The sequence below is a fragment of the Leptodactylus fuscus genome, chromosome 9, assembly GCF_031893055.1.
Source record: "Leptodactylus fuscus isolate aLepFus1 chromosome 9, aLepFus1.hap2, whole genome shotgun sequence".
Taxonomy (NCBI): Eukaryota; Metazoa; Chordata; class Amphibia; order Anura; family Leptodactylidae; genus Leptodactylus; species Leptodactylus fuscus.
The window spans coordinates 89,401,214-89,419,705 of record NC_134273.1 but is presented as its reverse complement, the minus strand read 5'-3'; the positions used below and the strand labels follow the sequence as shown (position 1 = coordinate 89,419,705).

Genomic DNA, 18,492 nt, shown 5'->3' with positions numbered 1-18,492 from the left:
GTGAGCGCAGCTCTGGAGTATAATACAGGATAAGTAATGTAATGTATGCACACAGTGACTGCACCAGCAGAATAGTGAGCGCAGCTCTGGAGTATAATACAGGATAAGTAATGTAATGTATGTACACAGTGACTGCACCAGCAGAATAGTGAGCGCAGCTCTGGAGTATAATACAGGATAAGTAATGTAATGTATGTACACAGTGACTGCACCAGCAGAATAGTGAGCGCAGCTCTGGAGTATAATACAGGATAAGTAATGTAATGTATGTACACAGTGACTGCACCAGCAGAATAGTGAGCGCAGCTCTGGGGTATAATACAGGATAAGTAATGTATGTACACAGTGACTGTACCAGCAGAATAGTGAGCGCAGCTCTGGGGTATAATACAGGATAAGTAATGTATGTACACAGTGACTGTACCAGCAGAAAAGTGAGCGCGGCTCTGGAGTATAATACAGGATAAGTAATGTAATGTATGTACACAGTGACTGCACCAGCAGAATAGTGAGCGCAACTCTGGAGTATAATACAGGATAAGTAATGTAATGTATGTACACAGTGACTGCACCAGCAGAATAGTGAGCGCAGCTCTGGAGTATAATACAGGATAAGTAATGTAATGTATGTACACAGTGACTGCACCAGCAGAATAGTGAGCGCAGCTCTGGAGTATAATACAGGATAAGTAATGTAATGTATGTACACAGTGACTGCACCAGCAGAATAGTGAGCGCAGCTCTGGAGTATAATACAGGATAAGTAATGTAATGTATGTACACAGTGACTGCACCAGCAGAATAGTGAGCGCAGCTCTGGAGTATAATACAGGATAAGTAATGTAATGTATGTACACAGTGACTGCACCAGCAGAATAGTGAGCGCAGCTCTGGAGTATAATACAGGATAAGTAATGTAATGTATGTACACAGTGACTGTACCAGCAGAATAGTGAGCGCAGCTCTGGAGTATAATACAGGATAAGTAATGTAATGTATGTACACAGTGACTGTACCAGCAGAATAGTGAGCGCAGCTCTGGAGTATAATACAGGATAAGTAATGTAATGTATGTACACAGTGACTGTACCAGCAGAATAGTGAGCGCAGCTCTGGAGTATAATACAGGATAAGTAATGTAATGTATGTACACAGTAACTGTACCAGCAGAATAGTGAGCGCAGCTCTGGAGTATAATACAGGATGTAACTCTGGCACTTACCTTCATGTACAGATTCTTTCACCTGTACTTGGTGTTTAGAAGTGGCGGTTCCTTGTGATGTTTCGGCTCTGTTATTCCGCGGCCAGTATTATAGCTATATTTGCTCCTTGCTCTTGCACTTTCGGTGCTGATCTCTCCGGTATTGTTGCGTTTTTTCAGGATATTTTTCGGCTGATCGCTACGTCCTTGCTCTCCCATGAGCCGGGTCAGGTCGTTCTCTCTCAGCGCCACCTTGAGGGTCATGTCTGATTGTTCAGACCATAATGCCGGGTTAGCAGCATATTCCTGTAGTCCGGAGATCTCCTTTAAGTGTCTTCACTCCCCATTGGTAGCTATAAATCCTATTAGTGGGGGTGATTGGACTTGTGTTACTTTCCAGCTGCTGTAAAACTACAAAGTGCAGTAAAGTGAGACTTTCTCAGAGTGTTTAGTTTTTTGACCCCGGGGTCGGTCGCTGCTCCCCGGTGCTCTCCTATTAGTGCCATGTTCCTTAATGATTGTATTTAATGTTCCGTATTGGGGTGACCAGCGTCGCCGCCGCTGACTTGTCCCTTCCGGTGCCTTGTACGTCTTGAGGTTTTCTCTCCAGCCACTTACTGCACCGAGGCTTCCTCCAAGCCTTACCAGTGTGAACAGGAGTTGACGCCTTTAGCACTTTATGATGACTCCTGACTGTGTCGGGTCTATTAGGGGCGGCAGTCCTCGGCACACCAACTACAACTCCCATAAGAGTGAATCGAGCATGCTGGGGGTTGTAGTTTCACAAAGCTGCAGTGCTGAGGGTTGACTGTTTCTGTAGTGTCCAGGGGGAGGCACAATTAAGTGCAGGTCCCTATAAACATTGTTTCGAGGTTACACCTCATTATAATGTAACGTGTTACGTGTTCTACTCCAGTCACAGCTAAAGCTGCCTCCAGAATCTGGCAGGGTTTAGTGTAATGTAGGATCCTATATATAGAGCGCAGGGTATTGCTGGCACAACAGTACTAGGTGTGGGATCTGGTAGCTCCTCGGGGGCGGAGCTTGCAATGTCTTCGGGGCACCTCATTGGCTTTCAGCAGAGTTGTGAATCAAGCTAAGGAAACCCAAAACATAGAAGGAAAAGAAGTGCAAAGTTACTTAAAGGAGCTCCAAGACTGTGACCTTAAGCGCCACCCCCGCAGTCAGGTATATAACCTGTGCGTGATGTGAGGCGGAGTGGCACTTTATTGCGGCCTACACGGAGGCTTCCTGCACGAGGGCCTGCTGCCACTAAGACACTGTATATCCTAAACCTGAGAGTATACAGCTGGGGGCGGTGCTATAAAGTGTAACTCCACCCAGTCATGGGGATCCCGTGCTAGATGGCAGTTGTTACCTCCTTTATCTGCCCCTCCCCCGCTGTGGCTGACACCTGACAACCCGGCCCATCCGGACTAATAACTATTTTCCTTCCTCTCTCGGGATATTCTCGGCTGTGTACAATTCTCCTTTATATATGTGGTCTATTCAGCATTCGCCGTGTTGCCGCGGTCGTCTCCGGTGCAGCGTCCGTCTTTTCTACGTGTCGCACACTTTTACGGATCAGACGCTTTATAAATCTGGGATCTTTTCCATTGGGTTCACTTCTCATTGTATAAAATGTCCAGAATGCCTGATACGATGAGCGTGCACAGAGAGGGCGCGGCCAGCTCGTCATACGGAAGTGGACGCAACATGGTGGTCGCGGAATCTACGTGGAAGGAGGGCGGTGCCTTAGTATTAACCATTGTGATACCAGAGCACTATAACTGTCCCATCACCCCTTAGGCTCGCCTCCCATTGGTGCAGATCTCCCTTGTTTGTGTCCATTGGGGTCCCAAACAACAGAGAAAATGGCGGCTGCACGCGGAGCCCGGAGGACCCCATTGTCTATAAGAGGGTCTGCAGTACAGAAACTGAAAGCGGTGGAGAGAACGCTTCTCTGTGCAGGATTGGTTTCTCCACCGATTTTCAGATGTGAACACAGTCGTACCCTGCGCCCTCAGGACCAGGAACCTCCGAGACAGCAGACTGGGGTCTCCGCACTTATTGGCGAGCCGACCGCGCTCCACGTACCAATGGTTGTGGTTATATGTTATATGGTTTATGTTCTATGATCTATGGATCCTGATTCCAGAATGTAAGAAGATGATTGTTGTTTATACTTCAAATAAACATATTTTTCTTTATGAAGACGATTCAGCGATTTATTATGACAATTGTCTGGGCAGCAGTTTGTGCTCCAGAGCTGCTAATCCTGATCTATATACGGGTGGTGGCCTGTGTCACAGCAAGGAGCTGCATACAAGTATATACAGGCAGTACAGTGTTGGCCAAAAGTATTGACCCCCTGCAGTTCAGATAATCCTCGTGTTCTTCCAGATAATGATTGCAGTCACAAATTCTTTGGTATTTTCTTCATTTAATTTGTCTTCAATGGAAAACCACAAAAAAATTGTCAAAAAGCCAAATTGGATCTAATTCCACAGCAAACATAAAAAAGGGGGTGGACAAAAGTATTGGCAGTGTATGAAAAATCATGTGATGCTTCTGTAATTTGTGTAATTACCAGCACCTGTTACTTACCTGAGGCACCTAACAGGTGGTGGCAATAACTAAATCACACTTGCAGCCAGTTGAAATGGATTAAAGTTGACTCCACCTCTGTCCTGTGTCCTTGTGTGACCACATTGAGCATGGAGAAAAGAAAGAAGACCAAAGAACTGTCTGAGGACTTGAGAAGCAAAATTGTGAGGAAGCCTGAGCAATCTCAAGGCTACAAGTCCATCTCCAAAGACCTGAATGTTCCTGTGTCTACCGTGCGCAGTGTCATCAAGAAGTGTAAAGCCCATGGCCCTGTGGCTAACCTCCCTAGATGTGGACGGAGAAGAAACATTGACCAGAGATTTCACCACAAGATTGTGCGGATGGCAGATAAAGAACCGCGACTAACATCCAAACAAGTCCAAGCTGCCCTGCAGTCCGAGGGTACAACAGTGTCACCCCGTACTATCCAGCGTCAGCGTCTGAATGAGAAGGGACTGTATGGTAGGAGACCCAGGAAGACCCCACTTCTTACCCACAGACAGAAGCCAGGCTGGAGTTTGCCAAAACTTACCTGAGAAAGCCAAAACCGTTCTGGAAGAATGTTCTCTGGTCAGAGGAGACAAAAGTAGGAAAAGGCCTCAACATAGAGATTACAGGAAAAAAGAGAAGAAGACGCCCCCTACAGTCAGACATGGCGGAGGTCCCTGATGGTTTGGGGTTGCTTTGCTGCCTCTGGCACTGGACTGCTTGACCGTGTGCATGGCATTATGAAGTCTGAAGACGACCAACACATTGTGCAGCATAATGTAAGGCCCAGTGTGAGAAAGCGGGGTCTCCCTCAGAGGTCAGGGCTCTTCCAGCAGGACAAGGACCCAAAACACACTTCAGGTCAGCACTAGAAAATGGTGGTGAGAGAAAGCCCTGGAGACTTGTAAAGTGGCAGCAATGAGTCCAGCCCTGAATCCCATAGAACACCTGTGGGGGTGGGGAGAGATCTCTTGGTGGCAGTTTGGAGAAGGCCCCTTCACATCTCAGGGGGGACCTGGAGCAGTTTGCCAAAGAAGAAGGGTCTAAGATTCCAGCAGAGCCTTGTAAGAAACTCATTGCTGGTTAGCGGAAGCGGTTGTGCGCAGTTATTGTGTCTAAAGGTTGTGCTACCAAGTATTAGGCTGAGGGCGCCAATACTTCTGTCCGCACCAGTTCTGGAGTTTTGTGTAAAATGATCAATGATGTGACTTTTTTTCATTCTCTTTTGTGTTTTTTCATTTCAAGCAAAATAACTGAAGATATTACCAAAGAGTTTGTGCTGTGTAATCATTATCTGGGGACACCGAGGATTATCTGACAGGACTGCAGGGGGCGATAGTTTTGGCCAACACTGTATGTACACATTGACTGTACCAGTAGAATAGTGAGCGCAGCTCTGGAGTAACATAAGTAGTTTCTACACACTGAGGAAGGACATGTTCTATGTACAGCAATGTGTAGGAATGACTGGTCTCCCTCTGCTGGTACTGGGGAGTACTGCAGTATTATTATGAACAGTTTCGTCTGATATCAGACACATATTATATTATATTCTATATTATATTTGCATGTTGTTCTCCAGGTGTCACTGGAGAAACAGAAGACATTAAAGGGGCTCTATCAGCAAAATCCTGCTGATAGAGCCCCACATATGTGTGAAGCCTTTAAAAAGGCCATTCAGGCCCCGTAAATGTTATATTACACTACCCCCCCAGTTTTAAAATAAAACCCTAAAAAAGATTGTGCTCTACTTACCGAACGTGCACGCTGGGCAGGCATTCAGGGTGTGTCTTCATCTTCGTCCACGCCTCTTCTTCCTCCGATGTCCTCCGGTCCCATCCTCCTCCGGCGCTCGCGAACTGACACTGATATAAAAAAATGGCCTGGGCGCAGTAGCTGTAGTAGAAGCCGCATGCTACTGCGCAGGCGCTCAGGCCATTTTTTTTAATCAATGTCAGTTCGCGAGCGCCGGAGGAGGACGGGACCGGAGGACATCGGAGGAAGAAGAGGCGTGGACGAAGATGAAGACACACCCTGAATGCCCGCCCAGTGTGCACGATGTGTAAGTAGAGCACATTCTTTTTTAGGGTTTTATTTTAAAACTAGGGGGTAGTTTAATATAACATTTACGGGGCCTGAATAGCCTTTATAAAGAATATTTGCGCATATGTGGGGCTCTAGCAGCAGGATTTTGCTGATAGAGCCCCTTTAAAGTAACTTTATCTCAGCTCCGGTCCCGTTCTATACATTCTCACATCCTCACCTGCTGCTCCATCCACCTCATCCTTTCTAGTGTTCTTAGGGAATCCCAACAATAGGATCTCACTATTTTATATCTAGTTTTTGTTTTGTTTTGTTTTTTTACTCCTGAAGGGGATAAACATTACAAGTCTGAGGTTGTTTGGAATCTGTTTCCCATTCTGCTGCCTTTGCCTTGCCCTGCTTTACACTGCAGCGCTGCTCCATAGCTATGGTTACTGATTCCAGTGCACGGCCTTTGTCTATTTCAGGTTGTCTCATCTCTGTTACTCCTTCCCTCCTCCGGGTTGCAGTCACAATGCAATATAGTGGTGATCTTAGGTCATGTGACAAAAGTCGCCACAAAGCCGTAGCCTAAATATACAGCCCCTTCCCCGGCCGTACCCTCCTCGTACACTGACCTCACATTAACCCTTTAGGGTGCAGTATGTGCGCAGATTTTAGTACATACCGTACATACCGTACATAGTAAATACTGCGCAGATTCCTCCTGTGTTACGGGGCTGAAACAACCGATCTTGCGTCAAGTTTAGAGTCAAAACTGCATTGACCCGCGTCAGAGGAAACTGCGAACCAAGACAGAAACCCGAAGCTGTGACTGGGATTTCTGACTCAGTGAAAATACACTTCAGATTCTTCTGCCAGGTATTTTGTCAGTGTGAACACAACCTTACAAGCTCGGACCTGACATCGCGCCCGTCCCGGCGCTTCCCTTCGCTCCGTCACTGACAACGTCCCCCGGGGTCTCTGTTGTAAGACGCAATCTATAGCTGTAATGACAATGATATATAGCGCTAACATACTCCGCAGTGCAGTACAAGGACGGCCATGATTGTACATCCGATAATAATCTGTATACTGCAGGTTATTACATCACACGGATACGAATATTGTAGAGCGCGGTCCGCATCACTCCGGATTTCCATAAAATGGAACTTTTAATTCACAGATCAATAAAAATAGTGGAAAACGTAGAAAAAGTGACTGGCGAGAAAAACACAACGACAAAAATGGCTTTTAAAAAAAACGCTGACGCGTTTCTGGACCGGAAGCTTGGTTTTTCTTGCCTTTCACTTTTTGGATGTTTTCCACTATTTTTATTGATCTATGAATTAAAAGTTGCATTTTATGGAAATCCGGAGTGACGCGGCATGACGCCGACCGCGCTCTACTAAACTCGTATCCCTTTATACTGATTTTGGAGTCCGAAAGCTTAAAGATTCCAGCTCGGACACGCTGCGCTGCTGTCAAAGTTTTTTTCTATTTTTGTATTATTTTATTTTTGTATTATGACGTCACCTCGTCCCCCCCACATCACACTGACACTTCACACCACATTTCTTTCCCCCTCAGGTGTCAGGTGACGTCACTGTCCCACCCGGAACCTTCGTGCGCCGCATTGGTTCCCCCCGGGCCCTCTTCTCCGCTGCACCTCCCCCTCAGTAACTTCCCGGCGTGCTTTGCGCCCAGCCTTTCTCTTCCGGTTTGTGATCGTAGCTGAGAGGCGGTGAGTGCGGCCCCGGGATCCGATCATCCGGGCTCATCCTCGGCTCTGGAGTCCCGGAGCCGGGGCAATCACATCGGGGGATGCGGGGGACACGGAGGGCGAGCGGAGCCGCCGAGTATTGCCCGGATCTGGGGGATTAGTAGCGGATTATAGATGGGTCACTGCCGGCTGTGGGGATTCTGGGGCTGCTCTGTGGTATATGCGGGCGCCATAGCCCTGGGGGAGTCACTATGGGGATGTGCAGTGTATACAGGGCAGTACAGGGGGTGCACGTAGTCTCTTGTGTCTCATGTACTGGCCCCAGGCTCTGCAGTGTCTCCTGGATTACTGGGGGTTCACTTTAGGGGTTCATATATGTTTGGTTGCTGCATCAGATCAGGTTTTGGGGTGCGGAGTCTGTAGTGTGCATTACCCCTATGATGGAGGAGTCGCCCCCTGTATGAGGGTCACGGCTCTGCACCCAGTAAGCTGATGGTAGGGGGCGCTGCACAGTCTCTATAACACAGGGTCTTATTTTGGGGTGTCATGTCTGTGTAACACACGTTGCCCCCCACATTAAGGGTCTCTGCACCCAGTAAGCTGATGGTAGGGGGCGCTGCATAGTCTCTCTGCGCTAGTTTTGGGGGTCTTTGAAGTTCCTCCTTCCCTGATTTTTCTCTGGACTTCTTCTCCGACACTCAGAGAGATCAATAACCGTCATTTCTGTTTCTCTGCAGGATTCATCATGGCCAAGTCCAAGAATCACACAACTCACAACCAGTGTAAGTGACTGCGCGCCCTCTCTGCAGTATCACCCCCACCCCACCATCATCCATCCCCCCACCCCCCCCCCTAATCTCGCTCTCAGAGGTTCACTCAATTTCTTGTATCTTTACAGCTCGCAAATGGCACAGAAATGGCATCAAGAAGCCGCGGTCTCAGAGATACGAGTCCCTTAAAGGGGTAAGTAATTTCTTAGTGTGTTGTCAGCCCCCGACCATCCTGCAGATCTGCGCCGGACTGTGTGCGGCCGCAGAGTGATAAATACTCTAATATGGAGATTTCATTAATACCGCCATCTACTACATCAGCTGTAATCCATTGCTGCGGAGGGATGTGGTGGGTGCAAGACCCTCCGGCCTCCCCATAGGTGCACTGCGGGAGGTCTCTTGCTCCAGGTGCAGATTTCAGCTGTAACTCCAGTAATTTTCGGTTACAGTAAGGCTGATGTGTCTGAGCCCGATCCCTCAGAGCTGCGCTCACTGTCTTGTGCATCAGTTTTGTAGTAAATTCTCCCCATTTGTCTTTAGTAGCTTTGGTTGTAAGCAGCGATAGATCTGAGGAGGGGGTTGGGGGGGGGGGGCTGCGGTGTGCGGGGTCTCTCCTTATGTCTCTGAAACCAGTTGTGTTACAAGCTTTGTCCCCTGTCGGGCGCTATCTGGGCTTCCGCTCCGTGTCCTTAGCTTTCTCCTGTATATTCAGGTCTGGGGGTATAAACTTAGGGCTTAAGGGTAATTCACACGATGCAGTTAGAAAATATCTTTAAAACTCCACATTTTTGCTTCCCCTGTAAAGTTATGTAGGAAAGCTCCTGTGTAACTATTCCCTTAATCTGGGGCTTCTGCTGCTACTTGTCATCAGGATCTCTGCTTGCTGACAGTGAATAAGAACATTCTGGTTTATAGTCATAGTAACCTGTTCAGGCTTTACACATCGCAGCTGTTGGTTTGTTACTATGTATCGGTGCAGTGTCCGGCACAGATCGGTTTACATGGACTTGTGTAGACGGGGTGCTCTGTGCTAGCTGTAGCCTGCAGGGGGAGGGGAGCTCTTATGAATTTAGTTGTCCCCCCTCCTGTCCTTGGTGACTGCTGCAGTCTGGTAACTGAGACGACTGTGATGCTCGGCAGATATTGGGATAGGTTGTACGCGTGTTACTTGCTTTATGGCAACAAGACTACCCAGTGTGCGTCTGTATCTCCCCATGCCCAAAGTGATTCCTACACAGGCCCTTTACTGAGGAGTAATATGGCCGCCGCGGTCACCCGGCCTCAGTCACACAGGGCACATTGTTGTGTAATTTTCTCAGAATTGACTAGACACTTGCAGATTTACTGAAAACCTCTGCCGTGTCTGAATGAAGTCCTAACACTCAGGATATTCTGTTCACAAACTAGCCATCAGTTACCTCTTACCTCTCCACTGCCGTCCGGAGTGTGTACAGAGTTCCTATAAGTGAGGGTATGGCATGATTGTACTTGTGGTGCCCCCGGCATACTGTGGCTGGCCAAACCCCTGCTGTGCATCAGACACTGTGGCGGCACTAATACCTGGCGGCCATTCAGATACACAGTGGGATCAAGTCTTCCAGGATAGAAAATGGTCTCATGGCTTATAGAGGGGGAGGGGGGCTGAAGTCAGGGGACCTCTATAATGTCCACAATAGGACCTACAGATTGGAAGGATTGTGTCGTGTTGGAGTGAACCCCTTAAGTGAAACTCTCCTACATAACAGGATTGTGGCTCTTGTGTATTTTAAATGTAGAACTGAGAATAAAACCCAAATTGCACGTAGGGAATGACTGCTCGGACCTTCACCCTCCGGAAGCGACTGAAAAAGGAAGGTCCAGATTTATCAAAAAACTAAAGTGTTGTATTTGCTGACTGTGGCTCTTCCTTCTTCCTTTGCTTCTGTCCTGTGTATTACAGTCTGGGGGCCGCAGTCCCCCTATTATATACGTCATGTCCATATAAATGCCCATACTCCTGTATTAGGGGGATGTTTTTCTGTCTCCTCCATAACACTTACGTTGCCTTTCCTGTATCTTTCAGGTTGACCCCAAATTCTTGAGGAACATGCGCTTCGCCAAGAAACACAACAAGAAAGGACTGAAGAAGATGCTGGCGAACAACGCCAAAAACGCCAAATAGACGTGTCCTATGCCCCATGTTCTTTGAATAAAAAAATGTTGTAAAATCTGATCTGTGTCCGTCCGTTTGTAAAGTCCATGTAAGAGCGAGCGGGAGGCGGAGGCGGCTTCTCAAATTATTTTGGCGCAGGGATGTACAGCCTAAGGCCGGTGCCCCACAGGCTGGAAATGCTGCAATTTGGCTGCTGTGGAAAAATCGTGGCGCTGTACGGTACTTGCAAAGCGGATGGGATTCGTGCGAATCCCATGCCTGCTTTGCGGAAAAAATCGCAGCGCGGACACACTTAAATTTCCAGAACCGTCACGGTTTGGAAAATGGCGGCATGTCAATTACATCTACGGAAACGCCGGCGACTTTCCCATACATATAATTGTAACAAAGTCTGCGGAGGAAAACTCTGTGACCTTTCTGGTCTAAGCGCTGCAGGAAAAACCACAATACATTCACACCACGGTTGTTCCTGCGGCACTTTAGGGCGCTGGTTCCGGCACGTGGAGCCTAAGCCTGATACATTCTCATAATTGGGAACTAAATCTTCCCTGGTGTACACAGCGCTATATCTGCAGACCTGGAGGATGGTGCAGGGTATACAGGAACGCTGCAGAACTTTGCTGTATACCATGTAATATAATTAACAATCCTCAGCTGCAGCGTGATGGACGTTACAGCACTTGTCATTGCACTGGGTGAGATCTGCAGCAGAATAGAACAAGGCTCTGATTCTAAAATGCTGCAGGGACTTAAATCCATGTGTGTGGGCTCCAGAGCTGGAATCGCAATGCTGTACATCAGTCTCATAGTTTGACATTCACCTGCTAGAGCAGGGGTAGGGAACGTACGGCTCTCCAGCTGTTGCAAAACTACAACTCCCAGCATGTATACTGGCTCTGCTGTTCTTAGAACTCCCATGGAAGTGAATGGAGCATGCTGGGAGTTGTAGTTTCACAGCAGCTGGAGAGCCAAAGGTTCCCTAGCCCTGTGCTAGAGGCTTGGCGTTCCCTCCCATGCTTTATACTGCAGCTCTGTTCACGTTGGTTGCTGGATAGAGGCTCGGCAGGGGGTTGTCACATGGAGAGGAGTAAGCCCTGGTCCAAATGTGCCCATTGTGGTGTATTTAAAGGGATTTCTGGGCAAACTGGAAAATCTAGAGAGGGCCTGGGGTGGGGTAACTTAAAAAGAGATTGACACACAGGTGACTGGCAAACAATCGGTGGTCACATGTCGGGTACTGGTGATGTCACTTGAATTTTCCTGACATCACGGGGGTCAGGGATTGACCGCATCCTGACTTGTATCTCTTATGTTTGGCCAATGCAGAAATGGAGCCCCAACGTTACATGGAGGAGGGGGAGGGGACAGGTGCGTGTTCCCAGTTTTGTTTCCTGGCCTGATGGTGGTCGTAGTCCTGTCTGGCTCGGCCCCTGCTCTGGACATCGCACCGCAGCTCAGACCAGATATCTTGGCAGCAGATTGTAATGGTTTCAGCAAACATTAGTCAGTCTGCTGTTTACCTCGAGTGATTGCAGCTTATTCTGGTGGAGGCGCCACAGCCCCCCCCACCTCACAGAGCGCCCTCCACCTCACAGAGCGCCCCCCACGTCACAGAGCGCCCCTCACACCGAGCGACTGGTCCAGTTATCTATTAACCCCCTGTTACTTGTCACCGCATAACGAAAGTGGCCATGGATCTCTCCGGACGCCGTCCTGTGGTCTCCGCTCTGCTCCTGATACTTTGTTACGCCGGTCATAGCCGTGGTGCTGCGGTGAGTACAGAGTCCGACACGGCCAGGATAGTGGACGGGCGGCCCCTGAGGGTGCCCTATGTATACACCTCTCTGATGTCCTGTATACGAGCCGCTGGCAGTCATATACAGCTTGTGCGGTGTCGTCAGACGGTTTCTTACAGGGAATTTGCTGTTTGTAAATAGATTAGTTTTTATATTACTGAATCTTTCATTTGTCGCAGTCGCACTGACCTCCGCTTACATGAGTGACATGACCAGGTCTGCGGCCAAAGTCGCCCTGTTGCCCTATTCAGAGTCCTGCAGTTTTAGATTTGGTTGCGGCTTAGCACCTCCCCCACTCTGCACAGGTCACGCCCACAACATATAGACGTTCGTAGTAATGCAGCTTTAGGACGCAGTTTACACTGGATACATTGTACCAACACTTTACAGTTGTTTCTAGCATTTTCTCAGTTGCACGTGTAAGACTTTGATACTTTGTTGCGAAACGCATTGACCATTAGATTGGGATCGGAGGAGGTCGATGTCTCATCGAGTAAACAGGAGTGCAACGGGTATTAACCAGAAGTGATGGTGCAAAGTTCTTAATTTTAACCCTCTGCCTGCCGTATCAATCTCGGAAGCCTCCATCTGGTATTATTGGATACAATATACACTAAGCTTTGGGGCCCCGGCCTGTATCCAATGGAAATGAGGTCTTTAGCTAAAGACTTGAGGTTGGTTCTTATGAATTTGCTGCTGACAACTCACCTATGGCCACAATTGTAATCTACTCGTATCCAATATCAGATCGTATATGTGAAGACTTATCTGGAGGACCTTTCAGCACCTCCACCAACTCTGCATCCTTCAATGGGCTCAGGTCTACTGAATCTGGCACAGTTGGAATTTTTTCTCTAGCCCCCACCATTCCTGAGCAATCCGTGCAGTTAGTCTCGGCACAAGCATGCTCTCTACTATTGGGTGGGCGGTCCTAGGCTGGAGCTGAAAGACGAGCACCGCCCACCCGGCAGCAGAGAGCACAATGGTGCTGAAACTGACAGCAAGGATTGCTCTGGAAAGGTGGGGGCTACAGAAGAAATTCCAACGGTGCCGGAATCTGTAGAGTGATGTCTATGGAGGGATGAAAAGAGTTGGGGTTGGTAGAAGAGGTGAAAGGTTCTCCTTAAAGGGCAACCTCCATTTGTGATCAGTGGTGGTTTAACTGATGAGACTCCCGCCTATCCTGAGAATGGGGTCAACATGATGGCCGCCAAGACAGAGAGTCCGCAGGGTACCAGGCAATGTGATGAGGGACCCCCCGCCCCATATCTCAGCCCCCAGCCTCATGGACCTGCTTTTGATCACAATATTCTAATGTTTCAGACGCGGCCGTCGCTCCTCATCCACAATATGGACATCGATTGTAAAGTCACGTCGCGTTTCGCTCACACCGTGATTGTTGCCAAGATTGAGAACCGTCTGGACTCCTCCCACGAAGCCGTATTTGATGTGGAACTTCCCAAAACGGCGTTTATCACCAACTTCAGCATGTGAGTCCTGTCTACGACACCCTGGGTCATGTGACTGGATGACCGTGGCCGCCCACGTAACCGCTGTGGTCATTGTAGTGAATGGCGTTTAAAACAACACGTGAAATCCGCAGTCATGTGACGGCGCCATCTTGTCACCCCTCTCGTATTGACACGTTTCCTTCGATCCATCACGTAATCCCGGGGTCAGAGGGCACAATCTCCGGGATTCTATAAGATGTCGTCTTCTTCCTCCTTCTTATAGGACCATTGATGGCGTCACGACTGTTGGGACGGTGAAGAAGAAGACCGAAGCGGACGCGCAATATGGGAGAGCGGTGTCCAAGGGCGAAAACGCTGGACTGATCCAGTACGATTCACCTATATATTGTATAATCAGGGGGCCACTAAAATATATATGGTAGACATGTGACCTGAGCTGATGGCTACTGCTCCCTGTTATCAGCCATGTCAGGCCAGGCAGGTCCATACGGGTCTATAATGGGCTGAGTGACCGATCTGTTAGTGGCCAGTACTGTATACCCCTTATATACAGCCCCTTATATACAGCGCCTTATATACAGCGCCGAGACCCTTCCTCATGTCTCTGATCTCTGTCTGCAAATTGTAGATCTATTGGACGCAAAATGGAGAATTTTAGAATCTCGGTCAATGTCGGAGCTCGGGCTATGGCGATATTCACACTGACCTACGAGGAGCTGCTGAAGAGATACCAAGGGGCCTATCAGCTACAGGTGAAGGTGAAGCCCAAACAGCTGGTGGAAAACTTCCAGGTGAGAACAGAGAACATAGCATAAATCCTCTGTGCTGCTGTGACCCTGCTCCTCCACTGTATAACTCTGTGACCTCCCTATAAGATCAGCACACTGCTCTCCTGACATCCTCTGTGCTGCTGGGACCCTGCTCTTCCCACTATGTAACTCTCACCCTGTGACCTCCTATAAGATCAGCACACTGCTCTCCTGACATACTCTGTGCTGCTGGGGACCCTGCTCCTCCACTACCTTTCCTTGTTTCCTCCTTGCAGATAACAGCAGACATAGCAGAGCCGCAGGGGATCAGCTTTGTGAACGCCGTTGCCGGTTTCATGACGAATGAGCTGATGGACACGGTGCAGATCGATCACAGCGGGAACAGGGTAACGGGTCTGTCGGGGGTTTCTGGAGCAGGATGAGATTCCACTGTTAATAGGATTTATCTTACAGGCTCATGTTCTGTTTAAACCAACACTGGAGCAGCAGCGTAAATGTCCGGCGTGCTCAGAGACGCTTCTGGACGGCGACTTTGTCATCAAATATGATGTGAACAGAGAAACATCTGCTGGCAATATACAGGTGACTGCGGGAAAGTCAGTGTGAATACAGACAAAGCGGCTGATACTGAGGCCATAGACTCCGGGGGGCAAAATAATAAGATGTCATTCTCCATCTACTCCATAGATCGTCAATGGGTATTTTGTGCACTACTTTGCTCCAAGTATCCAGAAAAGAGTCCCCAAGAACGTGGTGTTTGTTATTGACAGCAGTGGCTCCATGGCAGGACACAAGATAAAGCAGGTAAATACAGGGTTAATCTGATCCTGAGTCACCTCCTGTATTATACTCCAGAGCTGCGCTCACTATTCTGCTGGTACAGTCACTGTGTACATACATTACATTACTTATCCTGTATTATACCCCAGAGCTGCGCTCACTATTCTGCTGGTACAGTCACTGTGTACATACATTACATTACTTATCCTGTATTATACTCCAGAGCTGCGCTCACTATTCTGCTGGTACAGTCACTGTGTACATACATTACATGACTTCTCCTGTATTATACTCCAGAGCTGCGCTCACTATTCTGCTGGTGCAGTCACTGTGTACATACATTACATTACTTATCCTGTATTATACTCCAGAGCTGCGCTCACTATTCTGCTGGTACAGTCACTGTGTACATACATTACATTACTTATCCTGTATTATACCCCAGAGCTGCGCTCACTATTCTGCTGGTGCAGTCACTGTGTACATACATTACATTACTTATCCTGTATTATACTCCAGAGCTGCGCTCACTATTCTGCTGGTGCAGTCACTGTGTACATACATTACATTACTTATCCTGTACTATACTCCAGAGCTGCGCTCACTATTCTGCTGGTACAGTCACTGTGTACATACATTACATTACTTATCCTGTATTATACCCCAGAGCTGCGCTCACTATTCTGCTGGTACAGTCACTGTGCACATACATTACATTACTTATCCTGTATTATACTCCAGAGCTGCGCTCACTATTCTGCTGGTACAGTCACTGTGTACATACATTACATTACTTATCCTGTATTATACTCCAGAGCTGTGCTCACTATTCTGCTGGTACAGTCACTGTGTACATACATTACATTACTTATCCTGTATTATACTCCAGAGCTGCGCTCACTATTCTGCTGGTACAGTCACTGTGTACATACATTACATGACTTCTCCTGTATTATACTCCAGAGCTGCGCTCACTATTCTGCTGGTACAGTCACTGTGTACATACATTACATTACTTATCCTGTATTATACTCCAGAGCTGCGCTCACTATTCTGCTGGTACAGTCACTGTGTACATACATTACATGACTTCTCCTGTATTATACTCCAGAGCTGCGCTCACTATTCTGCTGGTGCAGTCACTGTGTACATATATTACATTACTTATCCTGTATTATACTCCAGAGCTGTGCTCACTATTCTGCTGGTACAGTCACTGTGTACATACATTACATTACTTATCCTGTATTATACTCCAGAGCTGCGCTCACTATTCTGCTGGTACAGTCACTGTGTACATACATTACATGACTTCTCTTGTATTATACTCCAGAGCTGCGCTCACTATTCTGCTGGTGCAGTCACTGTGTACATACATTACATTACTTATCCTGTATTATACTCCAGAGCTGCGCTCACTATTCTGCTGGTACAGTCACTGTGTACATACATTACATTACTTATCCTGTATTATACTCCAGAGCTGCGCTCACTATTCTGCTGGTACAGTCACTGTGTACATACATTACATTACTTATCCTGTATTATACCCCAGAGCTGCGCTCACTATTCTGCTGGTACAGTCACTGTGTACATACATTACATTACTTATCCTGTATTATACTCCAGAGCTGCGCTCACTATTCTGCTGGTGCAGTCACTGTGTACATACATTACATTACTTATCCTGTATTATACTCCAGAGCTGCGCTCACTATTCTGCTGGTGCAGTCACTGTGTACATACATTACATTACTTATCCTGTATTATACTCCAGAGCTGCGCTCACTATTCTGCTGGTGCAGTCACTGTGTACATACATTACATTACTTATCCTGTATTATACACCAGAGCTGCGCTCACTATTCTGCTGGTACAGACACTGTGTACACACATTACATTACTTATCCTGTATTATACTCCAGAGCTGCGCTCACTATTCTGCTGGTACAGTCACTGTGTACATACATTACTTATCCTGTATTATACTCCAGAGCTGCGCTCACTATTCTGCTGGTACAGTCACTGTGTACATACATTACTTATCCTGTATTATACACCAGAGCTGCGCTCACTATTCTGCTGGTACAGACACTGTGTACACACATTACATTACTTATCCTGTATTATACTCCAGAGCTGCGCTCACTATTCTGCTGGTACAGTCACTGTGTACATACATTACATTACTTATCCTGTATTATACTCCAGAGCTGCGCTCACTATTCTGCTGGTACAGTCACTGTGTACATACATTACATTACTTATCCTGTATTATACTCCAGAGCTGCGCTCACTATTCTGCTGGTGCAGTCACTGTGTACATACATTACATTACTTATCCTGTATTATACTCCAGAGCTGCGCTCACTATTCTGCTGGTACAGTCACTGTGTACATACATTACATTACTTATCCTGTATTATACTCCAGAGCTGCGCTCACTATTCTGCTGGTGCAGTCACTGTGTACATACATTACATTACTTGTCCTGTATTATACTCCAGAGCTGCGCTCACTATTCTGCTGTGACATGTGCCGGGTCAGTTCCTGGTGATATTAAGCACTGGTCCCTTCTCTTGTGATATCTGGAGATTTTTCCTCCGCAGACTTACGAGGCTTTCATGAAGATCTTGTCTGATTTACCTGAAGACGATCACTTCGGCCTCTTGAAGTTCAGCAGCCATGTTGTGACGTGGAACGATTCTCTCGTTGCGGCGACACCTGACAACATTCAGAGCGCAAAGAAATTTGTGGGCAAGATGAAGGCGGAAGGTGGTGAGTTACGGCGGGCGAGGATAAGCTGTGTCAGACCTCGGTGCTCATGTCCAGCATCGCCCCCTATGGAGCAGATTGGGGGTCACTCACAATTTCAGGTTATCGTTGCGCCCCCAGATTGGGGTGACTCCGCCATATGACGTCCTTTTCTTTTCTTGCAGGGACTGATATAAATTTAGCCTTATTATCGGCCGCTCAGATGCTAAAGAACGCACAAGAGGCGAAAATATTACCGGAAATCAGCGCCTCGTCCATCATATTCCTCTCCGATGGAGACCCAACGTTTGGTGCGTACAACTGGGATTAGGTTGTGACATCAAAGGGTTAAACATCTTTCCTCAAATCAACATGGCAAAGATATTAAAGGGATGGTTAAGAGCTGTGATGTCATCAATTCTGTTGTGGGAGTTGTGATGTCATGGCTTATATCTGG

The 18,492-nt window shown here is 47.5% G+C and overlaps 1 protein-coding gene across 1 annotated transcript in view; it reads left to right on the top strand.

Annotated features, from left to right (window-relative positions):
• Positions 1–12,150: 12,150 nt before the first annotated feature.
• The window catches only part of LOC142217889 (inter-alpha-trypsin inhibitor heavy chain H3-like), a 30,919-nt gene continuing 24,577 nt past the window's right edge, over positions 12,151–18,492 (top strand). The window contains exons 1-9 of the mRNA XM_075286212.1: positions 12,151–12,235; positions 13,583–13,749; positions 13,994–14,098; positions 14,360–14,522; positions 14,777–14,887; positions 14,955–15,083; positions 15,189–15,305; positions 17,891–18,059; positions 18,221–18,346. Coding sequence (XP_075142313.1) covers positions 12,155–12,235; positions 13,583–13,749; positions 13,994–14,098; positions 14,360–14,522; positions 14,777–14,887; positions 14,955–15,083; positions 15,189–15,305; positions 17,891–18,059; positions 18,221–18,346 — 1,168 coding nt within the window. The 5' untranslated portion in view covers positions 12,151–12,154. The remainder of the gene's footprint in view (positions 12,236–13,582; positions 13,750–13,993; positions 14,099–14,359; positions 14,523–14,776; positions 14,888–14,954; positions 15,084–15,188; positions 15,306–17,890; positions 18,060–18,220; positions 18,347–18,492) is intronic.